The 18,079-nt window shown below is 35.1% G+C and overlaps 1 protein-coding gene and 1 non-coding gene across 3 annotated transcripts; one reads left to right on the forward strand and one right to left on the reverse strand.

The window, feature by feature from the left end:
* The first annotated feature begins 2,665 nt into the window (after positions 1-2,665).
* LOC131164863 (calcium-dependent protein kinase 26-like) lies at positions 2,666-6,352 on the forward strand. Of its 2 annotated transcripts, XM_058122378.1 has the most exons (6): positions 2,717-2,752; positions 3,070-3,181; positions 3,267-4,146; positions 4,221-4,517; positions 5,135-5,536; positions 5,766-6,352. In XM_058122378.1, the coding sequence occupies exons 3-6, from the start codon at positions 3,558-3,560 to the stop codon at positions 6,020-6,022; spliced, it is 1,545 nt and encodes a 514-aa protein (XP_057978361.1). In that variant the 5' UTR covers positions 2,717-2,752; positions 3,070-3,181; positions 3,267-3,557; the 3' UTR covers positions 6,023-6,352. The 2 variants fall into 2 exon arrangements, with proteins under 2 accessions (XP_057978360.1, XP_057978361.1); XM_058122377.1 differs by lacking the exon at positions 3,070-3,181 and having other exon boundaries at positions 2,666-2,752.
* A 763-nt stretch (positions 6,353-7,115) lies between these two features.
* On the reverse strand, positions 7,116-7,187 carry TRNAG-UCC (transfer RNA glycine (anticodon UCC)). Its single transcript has one exon. It is a non-coding gene; the product is annotated as a tRNA-Gly (tRNA).
* Positions 7,188-18,079: the final 10,892 nt, after the last annotated feature.

An 18,079-nucleotide genomic window follows, 5' to 3' on the forward strand; every position in this document is an offset into this window, starting at 1 on the left:
CTTATCCCATTTTGCTCTTGGGTGTTTGTCATCATCAAAAAGGGGGAGATTGTTGGTTTTTTTAGTCCGATCCCTATTTTGACGCTGACAAAGCACGTATATCTTATGTGTGCATTTAAGTGTGTGAACAGATACATATTTCAAATCACGCATAAGATCAAGGGAAAATGGATGCCAGAGGGCGATATTGTCTGACATATTCCATAAAGATAGGAGAGCAAAGAAGAAGAAGAAAGAAGAAAAAGTAAACATGTTTCAATTTGTAAATGCATTTAGTTTTCATATCTGGTCTATAATAATGCATACATCCTACATGATATGATTTGAATGCTCAGATAGGACCATAATTTGACCATAGGGAATCAAATGACCTTAGGATACTTAACATTCCTAAGAATAACCTTTTTCATAAACATTAAAATCATACAAAAGTTTTAGAATTAATTAAGATCAAATTTAGGGGCAAAATTGGAATTTTAAATGCCCTCGGTCGACCAACCATATCTGATGGTCGACCAAACGACTGTTTGCCCCAGAGTCAAAATGTTGACCATAGTTCGGTTGACCGACCTCTTGTTGTGTTAAATGCCTTGGTCGACCAAATCTTGAAAAGTCAACAGTTTGACTTGCCTTGGTCAACCGACGTATTTTTGAACTAACCTTCCTCAGTTGACTGAACTATAAAAATTTACTTTTCCACCAACTTGGTCGACCGAACTGATATTTCAAAATAACCTTGGTCGATCGAACCTCAAAGATGGTCAACCAAACCTAAGCCATGGTCGACCGAACCTACAATGAATTCAAAATTGCCACGGTCGATCGAACTTATTAATATAGTCGACCGAACCTTCTCTATGGTTGACTAAACCTCTCGAGTTCCAAATTTTTTTAAGGGCTTACGTAATTATCTTTTAATTAAATAATTTGCAAAATACCCCTGCGTGTCCCTAACAGTCATTATTTTCTGAAAATCTATAAATGCCCCATCATAAGCCAAGATTAGTATTTTCTCTCAAATTTTTCACTTAATCAAAGTTCCCTCACCCACTCTCTTATTTCAAAAATTACTTTGAGGTTATATTTTTACACTCTCCAACTCTCTTTATTATTTTTTAGAAAATCTTTTGAAAGTGAGTATCTTTAATTTAGGGCATTTATTTTTGTATCCATGCTTTCATAGAAAAATTTTTATGTTGAAAAAATTATTTGAAAAACCAAAACCCTAGGTTCTTCTACTTCTCATTGAAAATATTTATGGAGAAATATTTTATAGGATTCAGATCTTTGAGTATTTTATCATATACATTATTTTTCAAAGATTGAAAATGTTGTTTGATAACACCTTTCTCTACTGAGCATAACTCATATCATAAGAGAGTGCATGTGTTTGAGTTTTAATGTGTGCATCCATGCTTGTATTTAGAAGTATTTTATTATGTACAAAAAAATGTCTTGAATACATCGATTGGGTTCATCTCGTAAATTGAACTATGAAGTCTCAGCCCTATAAGTGAGACCAGTTGGGTTCAACCCGGTAGATTGAATTGAGGAATCTCCGTCTCATAAGGAAAACAAGTTGGGCTCAACCTTGTAATTGAATTGGTGTTTACCTTGCCTCGTAAGGAGAGATTGTAACAGCTTCTACTTTGCCTGTTTAAGTGAACAAGGATAGTGGAATCTTTGGGAGGTATGCCCAAGGCGAGGACGTAAGTTGGTTTGGCCAAACCTCGATAACAAATCTGTGTCACTTTCTCTCTATCTCATTTATATTTCTGCATTTAAATTTTCGTATGTGTATGTTTTCATTTGTCATTATAATTATTTGCATGCAAACTTCTATTTTAAATGAGATATGTTTTCACGTGTATGTCTGATTTTATTGTTTTATTAATTCACAAACACACATAAAAATGAGATATGATTTGTGGTGAATTGACGTAAATGTTTAATTTAGACAAAATATTTTTAAAACCCAATTTACCCCCCTCTTATGATCACACTAATTCCAACAAAAAGTTTCTCAAATTTTATGGAATTGTACTTTGTTTCTTCAAATTTTAATTGTGAAATAGAAAATATTCATTAACCTTTTGCGACTTAATTTTTTATCCTAAGATATTATCATAGTCTATCTCTAAATTGCATGAGAGAATATGAGAGGGATGCAATGAATAGGTAAGGTCTTTGCTTATAGAAATCATATTTATTTGAGACATTTCATGTGAAAAAATTAATTTTTTTTTATAGTTGATTGAAATTCAATGAGTGTATTGTTATAATTCAAAAAACTCTCTCGATCTGAAAATATAAATTTTGAATCTTAAATTTAAATTTAAATTTGTATAAATTTGAAAAAATTTAATATAATTTAATGTTGTATTTTTTAAAAAACCCATGCAAAGAATAAATTTTCGTACAAATTTATATCACATTTTGTCAAAACTTAAGCAAATTAAAATTTTAGATTTTTATTAAGGTTGTGGTATTTGTGTAATTTGCCCACTTGAAAATTGAAAGGTTGGATTTTACAGGTATCATTAGATGCAGTATTAGTCACTTACCTACCATGTACCCGTTCTTTAAATATTAAGAAAAAAACTGGCTGTCCCGGTTTCCGGTCCGTGTCTGCCTTTTGATTTTGAACTGTGAAAAGCGAGAGCCCAATGAGCAATGACCGGTATGGAGAGTGGACGCTCTGGACTTTGAGGCTTTGCTACAACGGACTTCTTCTACAGTGGTCTCTCCACAGGTCTCTCTCTCTCTCTCTCTCTCTCTCTCTCTCTCTCTCCATGATTTGTAGAATGTGTGTTCTTTGTTGTATTATTGGTTTTGATTTGTAAAATAAAATGCGGATTTTATGCGCTTGTTATGATGTTGTGGGACTTGCTATAATTGTTCAATTTTAAACATTCCTGTTATGAGGTTTATGGGAATTTAGGGGGTATCAGGTGTGTGTTTTCTTCATTATATAAATTGTCAAAAAAACTGAAGGGAGGTTTTGATGTGATTCATGCTCTGAATTTGGGTTTTTGATCTTTTTATGGGGAGTTTTGAATTTTCTTTTAGGTCGCCCGTTCTTCTATTTCGTGTTTCAAATGTGTTCTGGCTTTGCAACCAAGACATTGAAATATGGTGTTGTTTTGAATTCTGATAGATACTTGGACGTCTAATTCTCTGTGTAAGAAAAACTCAAAACAATCAATTTTTACAGTTCATCTGACTTTTGGAAACTGAATGTTTTTTTTTTCCCAATTTATTGCCAGGCAATTGACGCAGAATGATAAAGTGTGCAGCTTTAAACATCCCGTAGCTGAAAGGAATTTATCTGGCATAACTAGTGGATGCCAGATGCTCCTTTTAGTTTTTGGCATGAATATAGTTGGTAAATGGGTCTTTCCCGAGATAATGGCAATTTTGGTTTTGGGGTTCAGCTAACCATTTTCTAGGAAATGAAATCTAGTAGGAAAAATAGTGATTTGATATGATGGTATTGATACATAATAGTGAGCTTTGATTGGGATTTTTTTTACAATTAGAAGTTGGTATAGGTTGTTATGGACCTAGCCAAGAGCAAAAACAATTGCAAGCGTGCAACTCAATCCTGCAATTGTTACAAAGTTGCAACTCTTACTAAAACTATTTTGGGTTCAACCCAAATTTTGAATTTCAAAGACAAGTACATCCTTGGGGACCAATTGGGATGGGGGCAATTTGGTGTCATAAGGGCTTGCTCAGATAAGTTAACTGGTGAGATGTTGGCTTGCAAGTCTATTGCCAAAGAGAGATTAGTTACAGTGGATGATGTGCGTAGTATCAAGCTCGAAATTGAAATAATGACTAGGTTATCTGGGCACCCAAATGTTGTGGATCTCAAAGCAGTTTATGAGGAGGAAGATTTTGTGCATCTAGTGATGGAGTTATGTGCGGGTGGGGAGCTTTTTCACCGGCTTGAGAAGCATGGGAAATTCTCTGAGTTTGAGGCTAGGATTCTCTTTAGGCATCTAATGCAAGTGGTTGTATATTGTCATGAAAAAGGTATTGTACACAGAGATTTGAAGCCAGAAAACATCCTCCTGGCGACCAAGTCCTTGTCATCACCAATCAAATTGGCAGATTTTGGCCTAGCAACCTATATTAAACCCGGTAAGTCTTTCTAGTTGTCTTTCTTTGATTGTGTTTAAGCCAAATCTTTAAACACGTTTTTGCCTTGTCAACAGGTCAAAACTTACATGGGACTGTTGGGAGTCCATTTTATATTGCTCCTGAGGTCCTGGCCGGAGGATATAACCAGGCTGCTGATGTGTGGAGTGCTGGTGCTATCCTATACATTCTTCTGAGTGGGATGCCTCCATTTTGGGGAAAGACTAAGTCAAGGATCTTTGATGCTGTTAGGGCTGCGGATCTGAGGTTCCCACCCGATATTTGGGATGGCATATCTTTGTCTGCCAAGGACTTGATCACCGGGATGCTCTGTGTAGACCCTTCCAGGAGGCTTACTGCTTCACAAGTTCTGTGTATGTTAGCAAATTGTTTGTTTTTATGAAGCGCTTGAAAATGAAATTTTGGTTTGTTTCTAGACTTGAATTGTGATTATGGAGGACAAATAATTAGAAAGTTGTTCTTGACATTCAAAATGTTATTCCATGAAAATTTGTCCTTGACAGGTTCCAAGTCAGTCAGTGTTGCAGAAATGTTATCCCTAGATTAGTCCATCAGTTATATCTCTTGAAGACCATCTTGAATATGTAATTTTCTGTAATAGATTGATAGTAGTATTTGTCATCCTAGGAAGCACCTTTTAGGTTCCCGCAATTATGGCCGTGCAAAGGCCTTCTGGAAACTAGCATTATTGTTTTTCTTTTCCTATTCTTTTGGCTAGGCAATTCATTGGTTTCTGTTTGCCCACATGGTCTATAATTTGAGTTTGTAAGTGATGTTCTGGAGAAAATGGTAAATATCTTTTATATTGCCAGTGATCAAATGTTTAAATGCTTTTTAAAGTGCAATTGATTGTATATCAAAGTCAATTTCATATTTAATGCTTATGCCTAAATTGAAATTCACATCCAGATTTGACCCAACACAATGGTTTTCCATGAATTGCTTATATTTGGTTTACTGTTCTTTACAGCTCACTCTTGGATGATGGATAGTGCAGAGGCAGCTCAACCACCATGTTGTGAACAACTTGAAGTGCACAGCAGTGCTTTCTCTGCTCCTTTCATTGCCAGAAATCAGGATTATAGTTTCAGTGATCGATCATTTGCAACTGCTGATGGCCAAATGGGGCATTCACCTGCATTGACATGCAGATCATCATTTTCTGCGTTCTTGGTTAACAATAGCTCACTTTCCTCTGTATCTGGAGCTTTTTCTTTCAATAGCTGTTGTGAAGCAAATGCAACAGAATTCTTATCCTTGCTTCCCTCTATGCCAAGTTTTAGCTTCTTCAGTCCAAGTTCTGCAGTTCAGCAGGGAAATTGTGCTTCAGATTTCAAAACCAATGAGTCAATGCTCAATGCAATTCATGGAGGTATGTGCATGTTTCTTAGATTCCTATCCCATTTCATGGAAAACCGTACAAGGAAAGTACTATATATCATGGTAAAGCTTGTTTCAAGCTCACTCTCTGGTTTCCTATGCCCCAAATATGAAATTTGGGAGAATTATTGGATAATGTTTCCCACAGATGGTAGCAGAGTATTAAATTTTCCATATTTGTTGATCAAACGTTTCATCTGAATTCCTTTCTGCCCATGCAGAATCAAGCTTGGGGAAATTATTGGGACTATCAGATTCTTCAGGTCCTGTTAGGCATGAGTTTGGAGAAATGGAGCATGAAACAGAAATTAGGAGGGGAGAAACCAGTGGATCCAGGGTATCAGCCATACACAGCAAAAGAAATCACACTATCGGACTAGGTGAGCTTGATCTGGTGGTAACCGAATCAGTGATCCGCTGGGCATCATGCACATGCATCTCAAGTGCCCCATCTCTAAGATCCTCACTCGTCTGCTGAAAGAATGGACAAAGAACTAGTACACATGATGGCATCTCGCTTGAGTCATTCCCAAGGGAAAACTCATTTATGCAGATATTGGCAAGACTGGACTCACTGTTGGAGCTGCATACTGAAGTTGAACTGAGACACCAGTCTGGTGTATAGTGCCTTTTTTGACTCAGCATGATAGTGGGATGGTGCTTTTCTGATTTGAAAGGCTTACTTGTGCAAAGCAGGTGGCGTGATTGGACAGTTGGGAGTTTGAACTTCAGGATTCAGCTCCTAACATCTTTTGAACATTTCAATGGCTCCAAGTGAAATATATTTGATTATTCAATCAGTTTCTAACATCAGTGCTATGACTTGGGAAAATTTTTCCATCTCGATTTTGAATCTCGTGGTTTGGCCATATTGGTTATAGAATTGTTCTTTTAGTTTGCGGCCTTTCTTGGGACCTGTACAGTACTTTGAATTTAAACCTAATAAAATGGTTTGGAGAGGAAGAAAGGGGCTGGGTGGAGTGTATAAATTGAGAATGTACTTTCAAAATTCAAGTAGTGTGTTGGGAAAACTCATTCAACATATGGTTGCTTTTAGTCCAAAATGGAATCATTTGAAAACTCATTGTCAACTTATTTATGTTTTTTTTGTTTTTGTTTGGTAGTTATGAATATTAAATAGGTTTGCTTGTCAATCTTAGGGTATTACTAGTAACCAGCCCAAAAACAAGAAAAGAAAGGAGGGGGGGTGGGGAGAGGAGAATAGGTAGGATATACATTGATTTCAGGCAACTGTTTGTTTGATTTGGATGCCCGAACCCAGATTTTACTTGTATGTTGGTTTTGTGTATGTTCGATTGATTGTTTGATTCGGTCACTCGAACCCAGATTTTACATGGTGCATTTGCTTGATGCTATTGTGGTTTGGAGTCTTGGTCTCCTTTCTCTTGGTATGCCCAGAAGCACCGTACATATCTATTTTGATCAATATATTTACATTCAATGAACCAACAAAAAAAAAAAAAAAATTTATGTTCCAACGATTACCTCGGCGGTTGTGGACCATTGCTTCACCGCAGCAGAAAGTCGCAGAATAAAATTAGAAAGAGCGATGCGTTTGCCGGGAGTCGAACCCGGGTCTATTGCTTGGAAGGCAATTATCCTAACCGTTGGACTACAAACGCTTGTTGCTTGCGGCTTATCAACAATCTCTATGAAAGATGCAGACAATTCCTCAATGGTTCTCTTTTCATTTTGGTTGTAAAATGAAGAATTACGCGGTGTGTTGAGTCATAGGTGCGCCTTTGAACAGGAAAGCTCGCTTAGCGATGGCATGTATTATCCTTGAAGAAATTTTATTCACTCGTTCTGGGCAAAGTTGTGCATTAGATTTCTCTACTGGCCTTTGTTTTTGTCCAGAATTCGGATTAAAGATTAAGCCACACGAACTTGCTTGTTGAACTACTCTCATGTGCCACACTGTAAAAGTTATAAATGATGGAGAATGTCATTTATGTTAATCATCATATAATTTCATCTCAAACTAAATAAAATTTCAATTTTTTATTAATTTAAATAACATAAACCACCTGCTTTAAATAATGCTAAATAATTTATTCATTTATTTATTTGTAACTGTAGTAATTTACTTTTGAATGTATTCATCTAATTATCTATAAATACTCATCTCTGAGCTAGTGGAATATTGATCATAAGTCATGCGGACGGATTGTGCGTGTATGTAAAAAGACTGTTATGATAAATCTTGGCAGTTGTCACTTCCTAAGATTATGTACACACACACACAACAATCACATAAAATAAATAAAATCACAAGAGAAACGAAAGAACAATGAATTTTTGTGGTTTGGTGATGCGCCTAAGTCCACGAAGCTCCTATGCAATTTCCACTATTATTAAACAAAAATTGCCTTCAGGTTTCTACCTTTGACTACAATACGTATTACATTGCCCTATATGAAAAATTCCAAAATACTCTCATATGAAAATTATCCCTCGACTCAAATTATAGTACTGTACCGCCTGGAAGGGGGAGGGGAAGCTCCCCTGCATCCCCCAATGCACCCCCGTTGGATTTACCTCAAGTAAATAAGAAGGTTTCATGCATGGAGGGCTCAACAGATATATAGTAGAAGACACCTATTATCTCAGGAGCAACATGGTTCATGCCTCAATCTTAGCCTTCCTCCAACTAATCCTTCATTCGTAGGTCCTAACTTCATTTGAGAACTACAATATTTTGACATGAAAAGTCTTTATTTTAATTGCCATTGTGGATGACAAACTTGCAGTCTAAAAAATATTTCCACCATCCACCAAATTGTGGCAGATTATACTTTAAATTGATGTTGAGGTAATATCTTTCACAATTTTAATTTTTGATTATTATAAATTTATTATTTAACGGTTTAAAGTTAATTCAGCATATTTGTTTCATATTATGATAAAAAGATTATGAGTTTAAGATGATTTATTTTGTTGACACTTTTATGGACCATTTTCTACATTTGCACCATTTTTCATTAAAATCTCTATGAATTTTGATGCTATTGATTGTGGTCTATAGAGTTATTTTCTATTAAATAAATATTATAGTTTGTTATGATATGTGGCTCATATACTGAATGAGATACATGTACAAAGGGAGAAAACATAGTACAAAATCAAAGTGTTGGTGGAGTAGTAGGGAAACGGTCGAAGAATTGGCTATAACCATCGACAGTTTGGCACCTAATTTCAGACAATTTTATTCTGTCTAAAACCGTCAATGATTTGGCTTGGAAACCCAGCGCGGATTTTTAAATTTTGAATAAGGGGACGTTAATTTGGTTGGGGTTTAGAGGGAAAACCTCTGAGAACTTTATATATACGTTGTCTAAGATGTATATGTAAGGATGTTGAGAGGGTTGATGTATTGTTCATGTTTTTTGGACAAGAAAGATAGTAAATCTTTATTGTTTGCTCTCATGGATGTAGGCATTACCGAACCACGTAATTTCTTGTGTTATTGTTTTTGTTGCTTTCATTTACAGTCGGTGTGATTGTTATTTCTGTATATTTTACCATTAAGTGTCGCCCTTGTGTGATTGCAAATTCCACTTTGCATTCGATTTATACAATAAATTGGCATCAGAACATTGTTGTAATGCCCTCTAGATCTTCATCTGCGAAATCTGACGTTGTCAAGTTTGATGGAACCAAGAATTTCGATTTGTGGTAGAGAAGGGTAAAAGATCTCTTAGTGCAGCAAGGGATGGTGAAGGCTTTATACGAAATTCAACTGGAATGCATGGATGAAGCAAGTTGGAATGAATTGGAGGCAAAGGCAATACCGACCATCTAACTTTGTTTGGCTAATGACGTGTTGTATCACATCATAGATGAAGATTCTCCGACAACAGTTTGGACGAAACTGGAAAGCCGGTATATGTCTAAGTCCTTATCGAACAAATTGTTTCTTAAGCAAATATTGTATTGGTTTAAGATGGTGGAGGGTTCGGATTTGACCTAACATATCAGCACAATCAATCAGATTGTGAGTGATTTGATGTGTGTTGATGTAAAGTTTGAGGAGGAAGAAAAGGCTCCAATGCTATTGAATTCCATACCACCGTCTCACACGTATGAGAATTTGGTTACCACTCTAACATGGGGCAAAGAAAGCCTGAATTTGGAAGAGATGATAAGCGCATTGCTAGGTTTTCATCAAAGAAAAATGGCCAGCGATGAAGTTTTACATGGTGAAGAGCTTATGGTGAAAAGTAATGGAAGACGTAAGTCCAAGAGCGGATTTCGATTGTAGTCCGTAAATAGGAAAGACATAAAGTATTTTAGGTGCGAGAAAATTGGGCACATAAGACTGGAATGTCTAGAGTGGAAGAAAGGGAATACTAAAAATTAGAAGGGTCCGTTAAAATCTAAAAATGTAGTGGAAGGAGACTCAGAAAGTAGTGATGGGGATATGCTATATGTTGCAACAGGTTCAAAGTGCCTCACGAACTATTAGATCCTAGATTTTGGATGCTCTTATCACATTACAGCAAATAAAAAATGGTTTAACACCTACATGTAAGTTAATACTGGTTTTGTTTTGATGGAAAATGATATTTCATGCAAAATAATTAGTATTGGAAATGTCAAAATCAAAATGTATGATGGTTTCGTAAAAACCTTATGTGATGTAAGACATATACCGAATATAAGGAAGAACGTAATTTCATTATGCACTTTAGATTGTAGATGAAGCTACAATTGTAGAATTTGAGTCAAATGTTTTGTGGCATATGCGGTTAACGTATATGGGTGACTATATGCACTAGATGTTTAGGGACCAATGATGGTAGCATCAGGGGTTAGATGCATGTATTTCGTGGGTTTATCACAAACGGTCTTAGTGTATCTCATGTGGCACAAGTTTGACATGTTTACCAGGTTTAACTTGCGGTTGAGGTGGAAAACTAGACCGGGTAGAAGATCCTTGGGTTAGACATTGGGATTGAGTACGCTAGTTTTCTTCAAGGAGTTTTGTGAGTTGGGCAAGTTATATGCAGGGCTTGCAGGGAACTTCTTAGTGAAGTCAGTAAGTGTGGCACGTTTCTCCTTTAACCAATTATCAAAGATATAACTGTAGACACCCTATTTTTGTCCTAACCAAATAGAACAAGGGGTTCCCTTTTATTATTTTATTATTATTATCTTTATTATTATTAGTATTTTTATTATCGTTATTATTACTTTCTTATAATAATTATTATTATTATTAATTTATTATAATTAATTTGGATTATTATTACTATTTTTTTTATTTTTTTACCTTATTATTATTATTATTATTATTATTATTATTATTATTAGCATTAGTATCTTATCTTGGCTATTATTATTTTTAGTAATGTTATCATTATTATTATTATTTATTACTTTTAATATTAGTATTATTACTTTATTTTTATTAATATTATTATTATTATTATTTTACCGATAGTATCTTCATTTTTATTTTTACTATAATTATTTATTATTATTTACTATTAGTAGTAGTATTATTATTATTATTACCTTATTGATCCTTATATTATTATTATTATTATTATTATTATTATTTCTATTTTTATTATTACCATAAGAGTAAAAGCAGAAAAAGAAAAGAAAAAGAAAAAGAAAATCAAAAGGGAGGATTTTTAGGATTCTCAAATTTTTTTTTTTTATATAAGGTGGGCGCACGGAGCCAAACGTACGGGCAAGAGCTAAAGCAAAAACTAAAAAAATAAAAAAGGCTCCTTCTTCTTCTCGTCTTCACGCCCACGCACACGGTAGCGCCCATCTTCACCTGCAGATCCTCTCCCATCTCCCTCTGTTCTCAATCCCTCTCTTCAGCTACCGTCATAGCCACCACAACAGCCCCAACCCAGTTTCCCTCAGACCACGCACAGGCCCATTGCCACCGCCCTGTCTTCTTCGTTCTCTGTCACCGTCACAGCCAGCACCTTGCAGCAGCACCACGCAGTCGACAGCCATCACCTTCGCCACCGCCAACAAAGTCACTTGACCACGACCCTCACGCCGTTGCCGCGCCAGTTACAACTCACCGTAGGCTCTCTGTTTGTTGCGAGCCACCATCGCCGCCCACCAGGTACTCCAGCCACCCTCTGTGATCTCTGCTGCACAACCCCGACAACCGAACAGCCAAAGCCCGAAGCTTCGCGACCACACCAGCTACGGCTCCTCTGTCTCTCAGCCGCACCTCCAGCAAACCTCAGCCCAGACAGCCCCTGCTTCAACACCAGACCACAGCAGCGTCCCCCCCCCCACGGCCACAGCCTACTGGTAAAGTCCTTCTCTTTCTATCACCACACACGTGCACACATATTCCTTCTTATTATTATTTGTATTATTATTTTTATTCATTTTATTGTTTTGATTTATTCTAATGTTTGGGTTTTCATTGTATCTGCAGGTATGTCTAATATTCATGTTGAGGTTGTGTTTATTATATCAAACGGTTAACGTTCATCTTGCAGGGTTTTTATAGTTATTATATTTATTTTAATATTTAATAGTCATGGTAAGTTTTTTTGTTACATTTATTATATAGGTTAATTGTTTTATTAGTATTGTTGTGGAATTTGTATAGTGGGAATTTGTTTTGATACTTAAAGTTTACTCTTTTGTATTTGTTGAATTATTATTGTGAGATCCTTAATGTTGTAATGTGCGGTCATGTGTCTAGTATTCATATTGTAGGTTTTATTATTGTTACAACTATTTTAATGTTCAATAGTCAAATTTAGGGTCGTTTTTGTTATTATGGCATGTTTAATATTTATTTATTTAGAATGGTTGTTATTATAGTACTTATTTTCTTAAGGGCGTTATTGTTTAATATTTGTGTGTTTAGGTATGTTATACGTAATGTTCACATTAGGGTTATATCCAATATTAGAGTTTAGGGTTCTTGTTATTCATATTTAGTGTTTATATTAAGAATGTGATTATATTTTAATATTATGTCATTTTTAGTATTGCATTCTATGTTACATATTATTATTATGATTATATTTATTATTTAGTGGATATTTGTTAGTATTCTAATATTTATGGTATTACTTTTTTTTAGTATCTTTAGTATCATAAGGTATATATGGTATATGGTATTTTATTACTTATTATGGTATTCGCAATATTGTAGTGAATATGTATTCTTATAATTATTGTGTGTATTATGGTAGTTTAATATCTTAGCTTATTATCCTATTAACCTATATTGAAACCTCCCAAACTAGTATTTTTATACTTAGAAAAACCCTATAGGATTTCCAAAATTTGGGAGTGTATTTTGCAAATTATTTTTGATTTTATCCCTATGATTTTAATGCTAGGGTATTAGCCTTCGAGCTTCACGTACCTTTAAGCTATGAGGGAATATATATGTATATATTATATTTATTTAGTTATTTATTTATTTTCCAAGTGTATTTATAAATTCATAAAAGGAGTAATTTAAAGACTTTTTAAATTAACTTAGGGGTAATTCTAAATTAATTAGGTACCGTTCGTAAGAACGGGCGCGTAAGGGGTGCTCGTACCTTCCCCTCGCGTAACTGAACTCCCGACCCCAGCTCTGGTAACGTAGACCCACTCTACCCCTAACGGGGTAGTAATCATGTGTTCTAACCACACTAAAAGGTTAGTGGCGATTCCGACATTCCATATTTTTCTTGAAAATTAAAATTGATTTTTATTTCGCCACCCCGAGGCACACACGCTCCGGGACGTCGCGACAATAACTATATGGGAGAGTTGCAGGTGAATTATGGGTAGGTTTTGTGGTAGACTACTCGGGTTTGAGTGGATGTCCACATGTACATGTTTCTAGTGATGTTGGATCTAAGCTTGGTGTTATGTCCAAATAGTTCATATTTCTGGGGTATCAGAAAGGTGGGTTCAAGCTAGGTGATCTTATGGCAAAAAAGGTGGTGACCGGTGGAGACATGACTGTTAGTGAGAAAGTCATGGGACAGCGTACTCAGGTAAAGGAAGAGAAACAAATGCCAAAAAACTACAGCAGTAGCAGCAGCGAACATGTTGTTCAGGTGGAGCTAGATACTTAGGGTAGAAACGCAGGGAGTTTTATCTCTGGTCAACAGTATCACAACAAAAGTGGGCATATGATGTAGGTGGAGCTACAAACTCAGGGCAGAGATGACATTGTTTATATTGCAGGGAGTTTCAACTCAGGAAACCGGCATAATCACGGTGGGCCCAGGTGTACTATCAGACCACCACTCAAGTATAAATTTGACATTCTGGTGTTTTATGCATTCATTTCTACTAATAGCAAGGTTCCTACTATTTTTCAAGATGCAGTGCACAACAAAGGGAAAAATAGATTGATGAGTGCTATGGTGGAATAGATGAAGTCATTGTATATGTACTAGATGTGGGATTTGGTGGAACTTCCAGTGGGGAAGATGGTGATAGGTTGCAAGGGATTGATGTATCTATTGTTTTTGAATGACATGTTCTTGGTTTGGAAGGCTTTGAATGAAACTAATCAGTTGGGAGCTCTGTTGAAAGGTTTTGACATGAATGTTTTGGATATGGCCAAGATTCGCATGGACAGAGCTGTAGGAAGATTGTTATTATCTCAAGGTGGCTTTGTGGATGGAACTGCATGGATACTTTGTTTGCCGTCTCAAAGGGGTTATATGGAGAATCAATGTAAAATGTCTACTACTCAATACCCAAGTACGGACGGTGATGTCTGAGATATGTCAAAGGTCCCCTATGCTGGTGCAATGGGGTGTTTCGGCAGACAATAGAGTGGTCCATTAGTTGTGAGATTTTTTAAAGACTAAGAAGGGGGCTTTGGTGATAGAAGGCTTACAACAAGTTTTGTGTTTACTATTGTGGGAAGGCCTACTTGTTGGAAGCCTAGGGTGCAGTCTCAGGTTGTTACATCTACAACTAAATCGGGGTTCATGGTAGAAGCCGAAGCTAACATAGGCAATTTCAAGTCTTGCTTGGACTTGGTGTTTGTCTCCAATTGCTAGATAGGAGGCGGTCCCAACCTAATGTCCCAAGGTCAAAATGGAGCAATGGACTATGTTTTTGGTTTCTCCTAAGGGGCATATATAATCCAAGGTGGAGATTATTGTGATATGTGGCTCATATACTGAATAAGATGCATGTACAAAGGGATAAAACATGGTAGAAAATCAAAGTGTTGGGGGAGCAACAGGGAAACCATCGACGGTTACTGTCAATGGATTGGCTATAACCGTCGATGGTTTGGCACCCAATTTCAAACATTTCATTCTGTTTGATATCATCAACGGTTTGGGCCACAGCAAGGAAACCGTCAATGGATTGGTTATAACCATCGACGGTTTGGCATCCAATATTAGACAATTTTATTTTGTCTAAAACCATCAACAGTTTGGCTCAGGAACCCAATATAGATTTTTGAATTTTGAATAAGGGGTTGGAGGGAAAACCTCCGGGAACTTTATATATACGTTTTCTAAGATTATATGCAAGAAGTTTGAGAGGGTTGATGTATTGTTCATGTATTTTGGATAAGAAAGATAGTGAATTTTTTCTGTTTGCTCCTGTGGATGTGGGCATTGTCAAACCTTGTAATTCTTTGTGTTATTGTTTTTATTGCTTTCATTTACAGTCAGTGCGATTGTTATTTCTGTATATTTTACCGTTAAGTGTTGCGCTTGTTCGATTGCAAATTCCCTTGTGCATTCTATTTATACTGTAGACACCCAATTTTTACCCAGGCCCAATATATGTATTACTATTATTATTATTATTGTTATTTTATTATTATTATTATTATTTTATTTATTCTTATTATTATTATTATTATTATTATTATTAATTTTCACTAATCTTATTATTATTATTATTATTATTTTTCATTAGTATTATTAATATTACTTTTATTTTTATTTTTTATGTCTATTTTATTATTACTTTTATTTATTATTTTCATTATTATTTTTATTATCATTATTATTAGTGTTTTTATTACTATTATTACTATTATCTTATTTATTATTATTATTATTATTATTATTATTATTATTATTATTTTTCATTAGTATTATTATTATTACTTTTATTTTTATTTCTATTTATATTGTTTATTATTATTATTATTATTTATTATTTTCATTATTATTGACATTATTTTTAATTATTATTATTATTAGTATTTTTACCTTTATTATTACTATTATTATTATTATTTTATTTATTTATCTTTGTTATTACTATTATTATTGTTATTATTTATTTCGGTTATTATTATTATTATTATTATTATTGTTATTATTTTGTTGTCACTATTATTTTTTAATATCTTTATTATCATTATTATTATTACTATTATTTATTTATCTTGTTATTATTATTATTATTATTAGTTATTTTTGTCATTACTATTATATATATTATTACCATAAAATATGAAGGGAATAAAAATGAAAAAGGAAATGAGAAGAAGGAATTTTTAGGGTTGAGATTTTATAAAAGGGGGCGCTGCACACACACAGCCGAGGGCAGAGCCAAAACCCAAAAAAAAAAAGAAGGTGATCTTCTTCTCTAGCCGCAACAGCCGACCTCGAGCTCTTCTCTCCATCCTTTCTCTCACGACCACCATCGCCATCCTCCCTCTCCTGCTCTCTCCCATCCTCTTTCCTTTCCATTCACGGCTTCACCGTCTCCATAAACACAGCCGTAAGCCCCATCCCGGAGCCTAGCACGGCATCACCATCTTCGTCACTCACTTTAGGCATCGCCATCAACCACCGTCGCCGTAGTAGACTTTAGTAGATCCAGAACCAGTCCTTGCCGCCGTCATCGCCAACACCCCTCGCCGCCGTCATTCACCCACGCCTCCGCGCCGCTGGAAGACACGATGTTGGAGAGAGCCGCTGGAACCTCCACCGTCGTCGTCATCTTCGACAACCCTTGTTGTCCTCCAGATCTCGGCAGTAGCAGCGGTCATCAACTCCAGCTGCAGCATTCCCCTCCGGGCTCCTCTGCTCTCACTGCTCCCCACTAGCCGTCGCCGCTGCAACACAGCCACCAGCTACCCACACGGATCCTGCAACACCAGCAACCTGCTCCAAGCCAAACTCCGGCAGCACCCCACGGCAGCCCCTTAAGTCACTGCAACCACCAGCAGACAACTCCAGCGGCGATACCCCCCTCTGCAAGTATGTAGGTTTCTTTTGTTTTTGTTGGTTATTTTATTGTTTAGTATTCATGGTAAGTGTCGCGACGTCCCGCCGCCGTCGCCCTCGCCGGTACCATCAACCTTCACGACCAGCGAGGAAAGCCGCGAGCCAACACCACAGTAGCCCAGCACTCCGGTGACCTCCCCTTCCAGATTCCTCCTAATGCAACCCCCAAGGTATCCGGCCATACCTCCTGCATTTTGGGTAAGTTACCAGTTTGTATTTATTGTATATATATATATTTAGACTTATTATTTTTTTTTTTATTCTGGGCTATTATTTTGTATATGCATTTTTTATGTTATATTTACATGTAATATTATATTCTATGTGTTTCCTTTATTTATTAGGTACATATTTTATCATCAATATATGTTTGTTTTTTGTCTTATGGTATTAATTTTTTAGGTTTATTGTATGTTTAGTATCTATGTGTTTTTGCAGGTGGTATACTTAAGGGTTTTATTTACGTATAAATTTATTGTACATATTAAATAATATTATTATTGTTGGATTTTATTCTTGTAATATAAACATCCATGCAATATTTTCCTTGTTGATATCATTGTGTTTTAATACGCATTGTAGTATTTCTAATGTTGTAACATTTGTTTAAATGATAATATCCAAGGTTATTTTAGCTTATTGAGAGCTATTGTAATATTGGTTTATTTTTGCACAAGTATATATAGATATAAATATATGTTTTACTATTGAATGTTAAGTTCATGTACATATATATTTACGTAATGTTATGGTCTATTATGTATTCAAGTGATATTATTGTTTATTATTGTTATAGCTATCGTGTAATATTTAGGTGATCTTATTATATAGTTATTTTATGGTTTTCATCATTGTCATATTGATATTGTATATTTTGGGTTATCATTATTGTCGTATTAATATTGTATATTAGGACAGTTATATTATTATTATATATTATTTAGGGTTGATTTGTTGCCTTAATTTCATTAATTGTTGTTTATTAACTTGTTAATTTTTAGGTCGATTTGATTCCATAATTTCAATTATTTCCATATTTATTATTTTGCCTTTTGCCTATTAGTTTTAGGGTTCGAATTGTTTCCATAGGGATTAATTGTTTCCATGTGTGTATATATTAAATATTAACTTTAAGGTTTTGATTATTTCCAAGTTGTTATTATTGTATTTATAGGATGTTAATATCTTACTATATGGTAATATTGTCACTATTAGTATTATCGTTATTATTATTATGTATAATATAGTATCATTATTATTATTATTCTAAGTTTAGTATTATTATGATCTGAGTTACC

The sequence above is a fragment of the Malania oleifera genome, chromosome 9, assembly GCF_029873635.1.
Source record: "Malania oleifera isolate guangnan ecotype guangnan chromosome 9, ASM2987363v1, whole genome shotgun sequence".
NCBI classification, from domain to species: Eukaryota; Viridiplantae; Streptophyta; class Magnoliopsida; order Santalales; family Ximeniaceae; genus Malania; species Malania oleifera.

Coding starts and splice junctions, on each gene's coding strand:
- LOC131164863 (XM_058122377.1), top strand. CDS start 3,558: ATGGACCTAGCCAAGAGCAAAAACAATTGCAAGCGTGCAACTCAATCC. Junction 4,518..5,134: donor TACTGCTTCACAAGTTCTGT/GTATGTTAGCAA, acceptor TGTTCTTTACAG/CTCACTCTTGGATGATGGAT. Junction 5,537..5,765: donor GCTCAATGCAATTCATGGAG/GTATGTGCATGT, acceptor CTGCCCATGCAG/AATCAAGCTTGGGGAAATTA.